The sequence below is a fragment of the Chelonoidis abingdonii genome, chromosome 16 (genome assembly GCF_003597395.2).
Source record: "Chelonoidis abingdonii isolate Lonesome George chromosome 16, CheloAbing_2.0, whole genome shotgun sequence".
NCBI lineage: Eukaryota > Metazoa > Chordata > Testudines > Testudinidae > Chelonoidis > Chelonoidis abingdonii.
The window spans coordinates 22587359-22602842 of NC_133784.1; the positions used below are offsets into that span (position 1 = coordinate 22587359).

The window sequence follows — 15484 nt, forward strand, 5'->3', positions numbered from 1 at the left end:
GTCAGTTTCAAGTCAATTTCTCTTTCAATTTCATGCATCATCTTCACAATGCTGCAATTTATGGATTGCAAAATAGATGCAGAGGAATTTTTAGTTAAAGAAAAAACACTTTTCCATTGGAATTTTAATAAATAAATTTTAAAATATATTGGTCTGAGGTTTACTTTTCAAAAACTTAAGTTATGGGGCAAAGTTGACCTAACTGTGTCCTTTTAATAGTGTTAGGCATTTCTTTAATAAGGATTCAAGAATATCAAAGTTCTTTATAAACCTGAATGAAGACTACAAATCTGTGCAGCAAAGTATCATAATTTTACGATTAGGAAACTGAGACCTGAAAAGATTAAAGACAGGCTCAAGATCATAGAGATATCAGCCACAGTGACACATCCAGGAATATACCTCTGAAGCCCTTATTTTCAGTCCCCTGCTCTAACCACAGGTCCCACTGCTCTTAGACTTCCTCGACACAAAGTCAAACTAAAGCAGGAATCCTATGACAGTTTCTGTTCGAGACTTAAAAATACAGAAGTATATTAGATCACAGCCAGAACCACTAGATGGACAGCATGGCTGTTCCATTATCTCATTCCACCAGTACTAAATGAAGGTTAAACATAACCAGAAGCCTTGGAGGACAGCATCTGAATGCCAATACTCACAACTGCATCTGTTACAGTACTCTAGATTTCATTTCTTATCAGTTATTCACCCTGAACAGCAAATTTTTGAAATGTGATTAATCCATATAATTTCTCAGAGGCAGAAAACAAGTGACTCTCTGTCAACATTAATACTAGGACAGTACCACCAACAAACAAATGAAGCTGAATTCCAGCCACTGCAACCAGAAATAATCCCAGACATCCAGAAAGAGTTAAGACAGAACACCACAGAGGGATTCATTCAATAGCTCAAACAGCCAACATTTTTCCTCGGGAAACGTTTGATGCACGAGCAATCTCTACACTTGAAATGCTCAGCAAAACCCATAACATTTTCTCCCCTCTCTATTTAGATTTTATTTCCATGGGGCTCCCCCAAACCATACATTGAGAATTAGCAGTTCCAGTGATTATGCACGGTAAAGTGTGTGTGTGTGCTCACAACCTCACTCACTCACCATTCTCATCAAGTAAGTCTTCTTCGTCATCCCCATCATTGTCCTCCTCCATTGCCTCATCATCTTCCTCCTCCTCCTCTTCCATATCCTCCTGCTCCAAGTCCGGGTCCAGGTCTGGATCACTCCCTGAGATTGACTCGTCTGACATGATTCCCAGTGGTGCTCCTTGTGCATTACCTGCTCATGATCTATTGCAAGGCAGCCCTGCAGGAGTAGGAAGAAAAGAATCCATTCAAGAAAAACTCAGCCATGCAAAATTTCAGACACAAAAGCCACCCAAGTGCAGCCCATGACAAGTTTGTATGGTCCCATAACTGCAGTTAACATTTATCCTGGACATCAGAATCCTCTCAGAAGAGAGAATCATGGACATAATCGTTAAAGAAGAGATGAGGAAGGCAGTAACCTGCACCCAATCTATTCACAGATCTTGCTTGAGTTATTGCCAGGGCTTGAAAAATTTAGCCAATACTCAAAAATTAAGCAAAGAAGTCATGGTGAAAGATGTCTGTGCTTCCATGACAGAACCCACGCACCAAGGCCAAAACTTGCAGAATGCAAAGAAAACACGCATACACTGTTTATTGTGTACTGTTATTCCACTTTAGTAATTAAAAATAATAATAATCATCTCTCCTACTTTTGTAAGCTTTCTTCCCCTGGCTGGCTTCACTCCCCCTATTCTTTCCTACAGCAGTGGTAATGCTGTCACTTTCTCTGTGGATTCCTCTTTTCAGTAGGTTTCCTTTTCTCCATCCTTTTTTCTCTCCCTACAGTGTGTTCACTACCTCTTCCTCTATACCATACTTCTCTTTTCTAATTTATATAATCAATTTCACTCTCTCTCTGCCACACACCCCAATCATACCCATCCACTTACACATAAGGTTTGGAAACCTAACTAGATGCCCAGGGAATTAAACGTATTAGCCAAAGTATGATATGAAAGATGGGCTACCTCCATGCTGTGCCCCTGATCTACCCCCAATGAACTTTTCACATGTGCTTGCTCCCATGACCCAAAGTGGATAAATATGAAACAAAATTAGTTCTCAACTTCTAAAAGGAAAGTTCTCACAACACAGGCAAAGTCATCTGTAGATAGCAGAGTCACTGTGCTCACCAGCAATGTACAAAGATGATGGAGGCTCTGGAACCAGTATCAGAGGCTCAACTGACATGTAGCAACTAATCACTCAAGCCAGAACATCTTGATTGTTATTCTTAGTACAGGCAGGCCAGGAGAATCCTCTTGTGAATACTGGCATAACAGACTGGTGCTAAAACATTCATATTTTATATAAAAAATGATGAAAACACCTAAAAAATTCCAAGATATTAATATCCAAATATACAATTATTAAAGACAAAGGTAACTTTTCAATCTGATTTCAGATGTTGCTGTGTCTCTGAAGCAAAATGCTTAGGGTCAAAATACTAGCTGAAAAAGTCACTTCCAGGTAGGGTGACCAGATGTCCCGATTATATAGGGACAGTCCCAATACTTGGGGCTGTGTGTTATATAGGTGTCTATTACCCCCCCACCCCACCCGCATCCCAATTTTTCATGTTTGCTGTCTGGTCACCCTACTTCCTGGAAACAGAAGGTGGATTGAGTAGATCATTTGACACCTCTTTGTGGTCCAGCAATTCAGTTTCACATACAGACTTCATGTCCCTTGGGATTTTATACTGCAGGCTATTTACTCTAGTATCTGAGTACCTTCAATTTTTCACAGTAGTCTGTGTATCCTATAGGCAAAGACAACTTTCCTTTAACACAACATGAAGAAATACTGTGACAAGGGTCCAGAATCCATTGGCTGCACCATCCCTTTTAAAGGAAGGAAAGGAGAAGAATAAGAGCTCGGGAGGAGATAATAATACATCAGCCCAAAAAAGACAAGTTACAACTAATTCCTGTAGGGCACGGGACAGGAATGCTGGCCTGTGGAGAAACTCTCACATAGTCCCATCTCAGTTTCTCACAGTCAGAGTCTCTGTATACAATGACAAAGTAAACTGGAAGAAAAGGCCAAGGTGATCACGAAGGCACAGGTTTGTCAGCTCAGACCACCTATTGCCCCAGCGTGGATTTCATGACAGATCTTTCTGTTTGGACGTGCCTCAGCTGTGTTTCAAGGAGAACAGTGTAATATGACAGCTGTATAGGGTTAGGGAATCTTAGTACTGAATAGGGTGGGTAGAAAGCAAAGTGTCAAAGGAGAGAAAATGAAGATAATGGCAGATAACAACGAATCCTTCCTTGGGAAAAAGCTTAAGAGGTGTTCAAACTTGACCCTCTGAAAGGTCACTATTCGACATAACCAGCATGGCCCTACCTGTGCCTTATCAAATATTTTCCCTGTTCTTCATGGATTGTCAATCATCTGCTTTTGCCCCTAGCACCCATGGCACTTAAGATTTAAGCAACAATGTATTTGGGAATTAAAATATACATTTTAAAAAGACATGAGTCTCAAACTCTTTTCCAAGCAGTTAAAATAAGCCTGTATGCAAGCTTTCAACATCTACACAAACTTTTCATAACATATGCAGAACTTTCATTTTCTGGTATATTATTATTTGTATTAACACAGTGCCCTAGTCATGGACTTGCTAAGCACTACAGGCTGGACATCCTGAAAGTTAAGAAACACCTCACAATCCTGTAAAATAAGGCCTGAAAAAATACAAATCTAATAGCTAAGTGTGTTAAAATTATTCCAGTTAAAGTAACCAGACGCTGGGAAGCTGACTGAGGCAAGAGTAACAGTGAGAATGTGTCAGCAAGACATAGAGAGAAAGCAAGGGAACAAAAGAAAATGAAATCAAGGTAAGAGGATGGCTCAGCTCTTGTGATACAGACCCCTTCATCACTAGGTTCAATTCTAGTCTTTGATGGAAGCAACCAAAAGTTCTTACAGTTCAACAGCTGCTTAGCGGACTAAACAGGATAGGTTGGTTGTCAGAGTCCAACAGAAGGCAGATACAACACAAATCTCAACTGACTTAAATGGACCCATGGCAATTCACTCCAGCTAAGGATCTGTTCACAAATCCCCAGACTCACTGCCATTTGCTCGATGCTCTTAGGATCAGTGTTTCTCTACGACCAGTCTGTACACCAACACTGGTCCTTGAGATCTCCCTGCACAGTCTAGGAAGGCATCTAGCCAGTCTCTGGCATAAAAAACATCTAGAGCTATGTTTCTCAATCACCCATAAATGACCACAGCAGCTACTGAGAAAAAAGGAGGGAGCAGGGGAGGAAGCATAAGCCACTCTACTATAAAAAGTTTTTCTTGACAATAAGTGCTGTGCTAAATTCTGATGTTTATTTCAAAGCAGCAATTTATCTGCACCTGTAAGCAGCCAAAAACATACCTTCCAACTGATGCACAGATCTAAAAATATATTTCTATTTTGTTTTAGCTTAAATAGTCAGGTTGCTTTCAGACCTGTAATTGTGAAGCTGCTGGTGTTTCCTGTATAATTCCCAGAAAGATTAGTGCTGCAGCCTCACTAGATTTTTTTATTTTTTTTGGATCACTTAGTGTATGTCTACATTGCATCATGGGTATGCATACCTGTAATAACTTTAATCTAGCTTGCCTGAGTCACAGCAGCAGTGTAGACACAATGGCATGGATTTCAGAACAAGAGTTTGCATACTGGACTTGTACTTTGCTAGCCTATGTTAAAGTGTGTGCCACCACATCTACACTGCTATTGTTACTCACGCTAGCTAGGCTATAATTAGTACGGGTATGCCTACCCGTGCTATGGTCACACCTTCATTTTCAGTGCATCATAGAAATGCTGGGAAGAACGGGATCTCAAGAGATCACCTAGTCAATCCACATATGCTGAGGCAGGACCAAGTAAACCTAGACCATCCCTGAGCCCTTTGTCCAACCTGTTCTTAAAAACCTCTAATGCTGCAGATTCCACAATCTCCCTTGGAAGTCTATTCCAGAGCTTAACCACTCTTATAGCTAGAAAGTTTTTCCTAATATCTAACCTAGATTTCCATTCCTGTAGATTAAGCCTATTAGATCTCTGTCCTGCCTTCAGTAAACATGCAGAACAATTGATCACATCCTCTTTATAAAGGCCCTTTACAGATGTAAAGACTTATCAGGTTCCCACCCCGTCTTCTTTTGTCAAGATTAAATATGCCTATTTTTTAAAATCTTTTCTCAAACCTTTTATCATTTTTGTTGCTTTCCTCTGGACTTGCTCTAATTTGTCCACATCTTCCCTAAAGTGTGGTGCCCAGAATTGGATACGGTATTCCAGCTGAGACCTCTCCATCCCTGAATTGAGCAGGACAATTACCTCCTTTGTCTTACATAAACACTCCTGTTAATACACCCCAAAACATAAATCTTTTTCACAACTGCATCATATTGTTGATTCACATTCAATTTGTGATCCACTATAGCCCCCACATCATTTTCTGCAGTATTACTCCCTAGAGGCTAGCAGTTTAGTCACTATTGTGCATTTGATTTTTCCTTAAGGGCTTGGCTACACTTGAGATGTTACAGCGCTGGTGGTGGCTTTACAGTGCTGTAACTTACTCCCCGCCCACACTGGCAAGACACATATAGCGCTCTATCTCCCTGGCTACAGCGCTGCATGTACTCCACCTCGACGAGAGGAATAAAGAGAACAGTGCTGCTGTTGCAGCGCTGGGGTGCCAGTGTAAACAGTGATTAATCTTACTACGTTGTAACTGACCTCCGGAACCTTCCCATAATGCTTTTAAGTAAAGATAACACTCTTTTGTTTTGTTGTGATGCCTCTCTTTGTTTTGTTGTGAACTCGGGGCTACCGGAGCTGCTTATCTAAAACACAAACACAGCTACTCTTTGCAGTGAATGAGCAGAGGCAGGGGGATCCCTTTGGAATGTCCACAGCTAGTGTTTGCTTGAGGAGAGAAGCAGCCTGGCGGGCGCGAGGTGGGGGGGGGTCCATTTCAGAGCAGCTGCTTATCTGGTCTGTGATGAAAAAAACAAAGAAGGCTATTTGCATTTAGTGAATGAGAGAGGGGTGGGGGAAGGGGTCGGAACTTGCAAGGCAGGGAGCCGACACAGTGTCAGCTCCAAAAATCCACTCACTCTGTCTCCCCCACGCTCCCTGTGACACTCCACTCCACCCCCCTCTTTTGAAAAGCAGGTTGTCGCCACTTGAACGCTGGGATAGCTGCCCATAATGCACCACTCCCAACACCACTGCAAATGCTGCAAATGTGGCCACACTGCAGCGCTTTCCCTACACTGCTGTACAAAGACAGCTTTAACTCCCAGTGCTGTACAGCTGCTAGTGTAGCCAAACCCTAAGTGTAGGGCTTTGCACTTTCTCGATTGAATTTCATCCTGTTGATTTCAGCCCAATTCTCCAATTTGTCATGGTCATTTTGAATTGTAATCTTGTACTCTCAAGTGCTTTCAACCCCATCAAATTTGGTGTCATGCAAATTTTATAAGCATACTCTCCACTCTGTTATTCAAGATATTAATAAAAATATTGAATAGTATCTGACCCAGGACAGATTCCTGTTGGACTCCCACTGGATATAGCCTCCCAGTTTGACAGCAAACCATTGATAATCACTCTGAATACAAACTTCCAAAAATTCGCACCACCTTATAGTAATTTAATTTAGACCATATTCCCCAGTTTGCTTATGAGAATGTCATGTGGGACTGTGTCCAAAGCCTTACTAAAATAAAGATATAGCATATCTACTGTTTCCCCTGTATCCACTAGGCCAGTAATCAGGTCAAATAAGGAAATTAAACTGGTTTGACAGGTTTTGTTCTTGAGTAATCTATGTTGGCTGTTACTATAACTTTATTTTTCTTTGGTGCTTACAAATTGATTGTTTAATAATTTGTTCCAGTATCATTCCAGGTATCAAAGTTAGGCTGACTGAACTATAAATCCCTGGGTCCTTGCTGCTCTCCTTTTTAAAGAGAGGTATCATATTTGCCTTTCAACAGTCCTTTGGGAATTTACCAACCCTCCATGAGTAGATACACCCTTGGATTTCGGTAGAGTTTATTTTATTTACATATTACCAAAAGTGCCAGGTACTTTATAGTCAAAGCACAGACTTCTGCTAGAAACACGAAAGCAAACACCCCACTCTGGTGCGGCACGGTGCGCGTGCACACACACACAACCCTACCTATCTAAAAAGAAAGCATACTGACCAAAAAGAGGGAGAATGTGATAATTGCTGAGTGTTCCTAGTGTGCTAATTATGAGCTTATTCTTACATAAATGGGGGGAGGAAATACGAGGGGCTGTCAGAAAAGTGTTCTGATTATACTAAATGAGATCTACAAGACTTCAAAATACAAGAGATTAAATAATCTAGTCTCAACACTAGTATTTTCCTGTCTCATCTTTCACATCTCAATGTTTGTAACAATTTACAAAAAAATATATTTGAAAGTGGTTAAGAGATCATAGAACACAGAACATAGATCATAGACAGGGAGTGGGTCTTCATAGTGTCTGTATTTCTGTGAATAAAATACAAAGCTCAGAAGCCATCAGTTAATCACAAAAAGTACATTTTAAAAAGAGTAGATTCCAAGCTTTTTTTTGATGCACAACTTATTAAGGTACTTTGAAATCAGTAGCAAGTGCATCTTAACAATCTAAGCTATTCCACAGTCTGCGTGATATGCAGAGGTAAAACAGCAGCTTTCTAAAGGATTTCAGTGTAATAAAGATGATAAACTCTTCTGTTTATGTTGTCATGTAGACATCCCTCTTGCCCCACCTCCACCCAAGATCCTGGCAGCTCCCCTAACAATTTTCTGTTGCATAAACTCTGCTTCTCTGGAGAGCTCCCAGCTTGCCTGATAAAACTGGGATACACAACCTGAACACTGAACAGGCAGGTACGAATTACACAGACACCAGCCTGCCCTTATTTCTCACACAGATATGACCCAGTTCAGAGCCTTCTCGAAGGGGAATTACATAACATACCCAGATTGCATCTGCCTCTATTGTTTTACAGCAGGGTTATTCCAACCTCTCACACACATTTAATCACTGCTGGCAGGGCACTTTGCAAGAGATAAACAGATTATCTTCAACAGACCAAAGTTACTATTCATCTGGACTTTCCAGCTCTCCCACATTAAATAAATCTGAACCTCCTAGCCCTAGAATGGAAAGAAAACACATAGCATCCTGGGCTGTATGCAGGGAGAAACAGAAGAGGGGAGACAGCACCAAGATATATAAACAAAGCCATCTACATCACAGGATTATATTAAAAAGCCTGTGATTGATCCTGGACAAATTTCAAGAAATTGGGAGGCTGCTGAGTAAAGGGGGCAGGAGGAGCTTATTAAATGAGGAAACCCTAAAAGCATTCCATTTGCTTACACTATAAAGAGAGAGAAGCTTTCGTGTTTACCACTGTTCAGGGAGTCAAAGCCTACATTAGCTGAACATCAAAATAATATCCAAGACTGCCTCTATCAGGCACTAGACCTGCCCTTCAAGGAAGATAAAAGTAGTTTTGTGGTGGGGGGTGGTTGTTGCTGTTTTTTTTAAGTAGAATATTTTAAAATGTAATCTTCTTAGGGTAATGAGTGTCTCTTACTGTGTGTTAGCACAAGAGAGGCTCAATCCTGAATTAGGGATGTAGGTGCTTCCACAGCATGAATATGTGTTTAAAGATTAGACTTTTTTATTATTTTTTTTTTAAATCTCAGTGTGCAAAGAGTTAAGGTCCATAATTCACTGAACTTTCCAAGCTTTACTCCACACTCCTGACAGCGAGAAACTCACTTTTTCTTTTTTTTAAATGAGAGTAGGGATTCTTAACTCATCACTTGTCCTCAGGAGCTGGGCCTTTAAGTGAAGAAACAAATACTGTGACAGTCACTGAAACTGTATGCTGTATACATCATCTCTCTGCAATTTCCATCACAGGACCCACCCACATGTACTCCATGTCCAAACAACTTATTTAATGAAACATGATAAATATAACTGGATGAAGAAAGGTTACAGGCTGGACTGTAGAAGGAACCCTAGTGTTTGCTAAAACTCACTCTGCTTAGGGCAGGATCAAATCCGATCCACCCATTCAGAGGTAGGAAGAACTTTACTCCACAAGGGATAGCCAGAATACTTAAGCATCTGTGCTTCACCGGGATTCTCCCTACCCCATCACGCAGGTGGGATTTGGGTGCGGAGCCTGTGGATCCACGACTGCATATATCTACCATCTAAATACCTACAGAGGATATAGGTTCAACCCTACAGCCCTGAGGCAGCACTAGCAGCTGCAATGTAAAGTGGGGGAAGAAGATTCCATTCCCTGATCTCACTTGAGCCAAGCCCATTATTTGGATTTATGGAAGATTTGTCCCTTAATGTCTGTTTTGTAAGAGATTTTGCCTTGGTTGTTATAATGTCTGGCTATAAATAAAGTGTTAAGAACCCAGGGAAATCCTAGAACCCAAAATACTCCAGACTACCAGTGCACGCTGGGAGAGAAACTTATAGACTGGTATGATGCAATTTTGTAGCAAAGACATCTGTGTAAACAGAAATTAGGGTGAAACAGGTAATTCCAATTAGAACTGAACAAATAATTTTTTGGTTCAATGGCTGAACCAAAAAAATCTGGAAAAAATGTTTCATTTTTAACCCAAACTGATTTCTTGTCCAAAAAAAATGAAATAAAAAATAAAATAAAACAATTGAACTCAGGTCAATCTGAATTTATGTTTTCTAAAGGAGACAGTTCATTTAAAATAAAAGTCAAAATGAACCATTTTGACCTAAAAAAAATTTTCCTCTTTTTTTATTCAGTTAAAACTATCTTCCAAATTCAACCCAAATTCATGAATAGTTTCAGTCACCCTGAAACTGAATTTTTGGGCGAGCAAAAAAATTTCACTCAGCTCTAATTCCATGCCAATTCTGCAGAAATTGTTAAGTTTCAGCTTTACTATATCACTAGTCAGTTATTGTAATCAGTTGAGGGTAGGGTGTGAGGGGATTATTTTGGGTATGAATATTCCACTTTTGGCCTTCAGGCACTATATAAATAAACAACATCCAGTACTTAATAGCATGCGCAAGTGCAAAACATACAAATAGATCATTAGAGAAGAAGTCATTCATTAAAGTTGCTCACGGGGGAAAAATATATTGGCAATGTTTGTGTAATTTCAAAGTGACAATGCAATGAATACAAGATGAAAGAAAGTGCAGAATGTCAGGACTAATGGTTTTGTTTAATTTAATTCTAACAATTTACCTTACACAATGTATTAACATCACCACAAATTATATTTAGTCAGTCATTATATGCTGTTGTGTAAAATAAAGACAAGTATTTGTTCAAAAAAGGCACAAGCATGTTTTCAAACAACATTCACTTAACAGGTAGCCTGTATTTCTAAACAAAGCAAATTGCATGAGTCAAAATGCTTTGGCTCTTTCACAAATCAAAGAGATGGAACTTTTGTTTACGAAAATGAAAGTTGTAATATTATATATAAAAGTCCTGATTTAAATCAGATCCTTCTGCTGTACTCACAAATGGGAGGGACTCAGTTTGCTGTTGCAGACTATTATGAAGCTAAAGCAGCAGTTCTTCACCTGTGCTTTATGGATAACTGGTAGTGCACAGAGCACATGCTGGTGATCTGTGAAGAGATGGCTGCTCACGTGATGCTGGCTCTTATTTCCACCTGTTTAATCACATCAGAAGCAGCTAAGTATACATTAAAACCTAACCCATCATATTAATCACTATTAACTTTCTCTGGAAGTAACTGATACACTTACTAATACAGCAGAATGAGAAAAGAAGTGGTCTGCATAATTACAAATGGGAGGGGAGGTTTCCATAACAGTCTCTCTGAAAATGTGGTCCATGCTATGAAGAAGTTGGACAGCCCCTATCCTTAGCATTAACATTGATAGTCCTTAGGTGAGACCCATCTGCCACCACATTCACAACTGGAAGCAAGCTCTATGTTAAAAGGGAATCTGTACATTGCTGGTTGAAGAAAACTGACTGTAATAGGCTGACAGTGTGTATGTGGAACACCTCACTCTGGAAGCAGGTGTTTATTCTGCTGGGAAATGGTTATGCGGTTTATGTTACTCACAAAGGCAGGTGGCTCACTACCCCATGCAAAGTGGGAATGGCTCGCTACAAGAATCCAGGGTATTGTTGAGCTGTCCTGAGATAGGTGCCATTGGAGCAGCTAAGCCCAGACAGAAGTTTTGAATTGAACTTTATGTTGCTTTATTGTAAAGTTCTGCCTATAGAAAAGGAAGCCACAGGGATGTAATGATTTGAGGCTTTATATAGTAAACTGCATTTGAGATTGGGAATGGAACCTGTGCTCACACTCACCCACTATTCTGAGGATGAAAGGCAAACTCCCATCAGACACTATTGAAAAGAATCTGGTCTCATCCCCAACCAGTTATGAATTGCAAGGGTTCTCACTGCTGTTGACCAACATGGTTTGTAGGGAGCAAAGGCTAGAGAAAAAACAACAAAGGGGTGCTTCAGAAACCCACTTCCACACGCCATATTTTGAAGAAATTCAGGACCCAGCCCTTATCATCTTTAGGTACATGGATCATTCAGAAAGACAGCATGACACCAAAGCAACCTAAAGCAGGCTCTTGCTTGGAGAAGTGAAAACAATAAGAATGTGTAAGAGGGGGTGAGGGAAAGAAAAGGACAGCTAATCTTTCCATGCTAATGTGACAATGCTGGAACAGAGAGTTTGACAATCAGCATTACATAAGGCCCAGTTCCCACTGTGATACTGAACAAAAAGAGCTAAGGCAAGTCAATGGCAGCATCTGCAGATCATTACACAACAGAGGCAGCAGCACAGGCTGCTAATCAATCAACTGCTGCATGCCACACAGAAACTTCTGGTGGCAGGGCGAGTACTTCCCCCTTTATGGCCTCCCATTGCATAAGGGACAGAGCCACACTACTACAAGCAATGTTGATATTTTGTAACGTTTAAAGAAAAAATCCTCTTCTTCATAAGGTATTGTAAGTACTGAAATGCTGTTTATTTGTGAGTGGAACCAACAGAAAGGTGCTGATATATTTTTGTCTAATAACACTGTATTTTTAAATATAATTTGATTTTTAGGCATATTAAATTGGACACTAGGATCATTTAAAATGTAAGAGCTTATTTGTATGAAATTCTTCTGCAAGTCCTTCCTACCCCTGCTATTCTCAGCAGGGCCATCTCTACAAGCTCCCAAACCTAAACTGTGGCTAGTGTGTCATTTCGTAGAGCATCAGACTGTGAACTCTTTGGACCAGAAACCACGGGGCCACACTATCAATCCAGAATAATTCCACTGACGTTTTTCTGCTCTGACATCACTGCAACTCAACAAAATCTGATCCCTTGCCTTATTTACTTTTTAGAATTGCCATGTATATTTTTGGCTCTTGAAATTTTGTCCTTTTAAATATGGTTCACAGGAAACATGTGTTAACCCTTTTCGTTGCGAGTACCAACCTCACCCAACCACTGGCAATAGGTGACCTAATTCTAACCAATAGTAGAGGACTACAGAATTAAAACAGATTCCCCTGGGAGTTTAGGTTGTATGCATGGAAGGATGGCTTGGAATTGATTAACTGCAAGCTATGTAAAACAGAGCCAGTGCTAGGAGCACACTCCTCATGAGCCATAAAGGCATGAGGTAGTCTCCAGAGAAAGTCACCGTTGATCAGTAAAGAAATACAAAACTAATCTGTGGCACCAGCAGTTGGGATTTGCTGGCATTGCTGTTCATCTCTTTGGCACAAGTGTCTGACAAAGAGACAACTGCTGCCCATAGACAAAGTTTTCTCCTTTTGTAATAGGGAAATGCATCTTTTCTTAACCTTGGAATCAGAGCCGTAACAAGGAATTTTTGCACCCGAGGCAAGGGCCGGCTCCAGGCTCTTCAGCAGCAATTTGGCGACATGTCCCTGAGTCCCTCTTGGAGGGAAGGACCGCTGCCGAATTGCTGCCAAGAACGAATGAAGCAGCAGTGGCAATTCGGCAGCAGGTCCTTCCTTCTGAGAGGGACTCGGGGACCTGTCGCCAAATTGCCATTGAAGCACCGCCGATGCGGTAGAGCTGCCGCTGAAGCGCCGCCGATCATGGTAGAGCTGCACCCCTCACTTTGCGTCCCCGAGGCAAGTGCCTCACTCGCCTCGCCCTTGTTATGGCGCTGCTTGGAATACCTGGTTAATTTGTCCAGAGCATTCACCATTCACAGACCCCTCTCTTTTTACCACTCAGCTAGACAGACCTGATTGGTAGTGACTGACTGTCACTTCCTTTCACCTGAGTCACTGATAAAGTGGCTGGCACAGAGTCACTGGCACAGAGTCACTGATAAAGCATGACCAAGTTGTGGTTATTCTGTCCCTTAGGTCATGTTTCTGCATTTCACTATCCAGAATGTTAAGGGGGGGTTTTGGTTTCAATACTGCACCATTCCATCTCCTCAACACTGACTGAAAACTAGTTCTTCTTGACTCTGGATTTGAATGAAAAAAAAAATCAAAATTCCATCAGCTTCTGGCTAAAGGAAATAATGAAAAAACTTCTCCTGCCATTACCTATGACTTGGCAAAGGAAACTTCTGGTCAGGCAAGAAATCGACTTCTTGGTAAGAAACACACATGACCTTGGGTAGTTGGTCACCATCTGACCAGTTTTGAAGGAAAAAAAAAAAAAAATCTGTCATCTTCATATTACAAGCTTTCATTTACTGTATGGCAAACTGGTTCAGTTGTGCCCAATGATCAGACACACAAGAATTCCCCAATGATTAAAAATGATTTGGACTAAGTTTCACACTAAGTTAAAAAGCCATTTAAGGATTTAAAACAGGGGTTCTCAAACTGGGGGTCAGGACCCCTCAGGGGGTCATGAGGTTATTACATGGGGGAGTCGCAAGCTGTCAGCCTCCATCCCAAACCCCGCTTTGCATCCGGCATTTATCATGGTGTTAAATATATAAAAAAGTGTTTTTAATGTATAAGGGGGGTTGCACTCTGAGGCCTGATATGTGAAAGGGGTCACCAGTACAGAAGTCTGAGAACCTCTGATTTAAGACTTTTAGAAACATGGACTTCATGCAGAATCATTCACTCCCTAAGGAATCCTGCTTCCTGTGACCTTTCCATGATAGCACATGCCTCTCAGGCAGGTTAGTTCAGCTGGCTCCCAACACAGGTAGTTACAACCTGATGGCCAGTCCCTGACTTTTTTCCCCACCTTTAAAAGATGAAATAAAAGAAAATATGGATCCTCCACCACCAAGCATACACAGAAAGACTAAACACACACCTGTTCTGTAAACATCCATGTCTTTGCTGAACCTTTGCTGACATGTAAAGCGATGAGACTGACGCAGCTTACAACATTTTTCGATCCTTAAAAATGAAAGTGTAATTACCAAGGTGAGGCTTCCTTTTCCCAAGCTCCAAATCTTCCTGACTTGAGAAACACACTTACATTTTTTTTTGTCAAGCTTACAAATGAAAGATTCTGTTTATCCTACACTATGTACCAGATCAAAAACCCCCGGAGCCTCACTGTGCGGCCTGCGGGGGGATTCTAAATCCCCCGCACACGGCGCTCTGCGGGCAGCCCAGAGCCTTTGATCTCGCCTCTGGGCGGGCAATCTAAGGCTCGGGTGCCCGCACCGGAAGAGCCCAGAGCTTTAAATCTCAACCGGCGACCAGGAATCAAATTGGCTCTGGGCTGCCTGCAGCCGTTGGTGGAGCCAGAAGCCCTTTAAATCTTCAACGCGACAGGAATAATATGCTCTGGGCTGCCTGCAGCCGCGGGGAGCCAGAGCCGTTTAATCCCAGCCGCGACCGGGCATCAAGGGCTCTAGGTCTGCTCCGAGAGCTTCCCGCGGGCTGGGTTTATACAGGGCTCAGGGCTCCCGCACGCTAACTAACTTGCCCCCCTAATGACTCCACCCGCTATCTAAATTCCGCGCCCTTTCTCGACTCTCGACATCCCAAACCTCTATGCCCTAATGTCCCTTGGGCCCCCAGCTCCTAATTCTAATCTCCCTCTCCTTGTCCCCAAACTGCCTCGCTCTGAGACCCTGCCCACTTCTGCCTCCAGGACGCCCACACCTACCTGTCTCACGCTTGATAACCCCTGGACTTCTCATGTCTACATAGCCTCGATGCATGACGTTCCCTCAAACCTCCGCCTCATCCAACCCCCGATCTGTTCCTTGACTTGCTCCCCCGGAACCTCCTTACCCCTTCTCCAACCTGCAGCCCCTTACGCG

At 41.7% G+C, this 15484-nt stretch overlaps 1 protein-coding gene across 4 annotated transcripts in view; it reads right to left on the bottom strand.

Moving 5' to 3' along the window:
- Positions 1 to 15484, bottom strand: part of RAD54L2 (RAD54 like 2) — a 97359-nt gene that overhangs the window by 64258 nt on the left and 17617 nt on the right. For 2 of the 4 annotated variants that reach the window (XM_075073034.1, XM_032791107.2), the window contains exons 2-4: positions 10716 to 10869; positions 8138 to 8316; positions 1124 to 1327 (exon numbers count right to left, since the gene is read on the bottom strand). In XM_075073034.1, the coding sequence (XP_074929135.1) occupies positions 1124 to 1271 (148 nt within the window). In that variant the 5' untranslated portion in view covers positions 1272 to 1327; positions 8138 to 8316; positions 10716 to 10869. The remainder of the gene's footprint in view (positions 1 to 1123; positions 1328 to 8137; positions 8317 to 10715; positions 10870 to 15484) is intronic. The other 2 variants (XM_075073032.1, XM_075073033.1) reach the window with 2 other exon arrangements.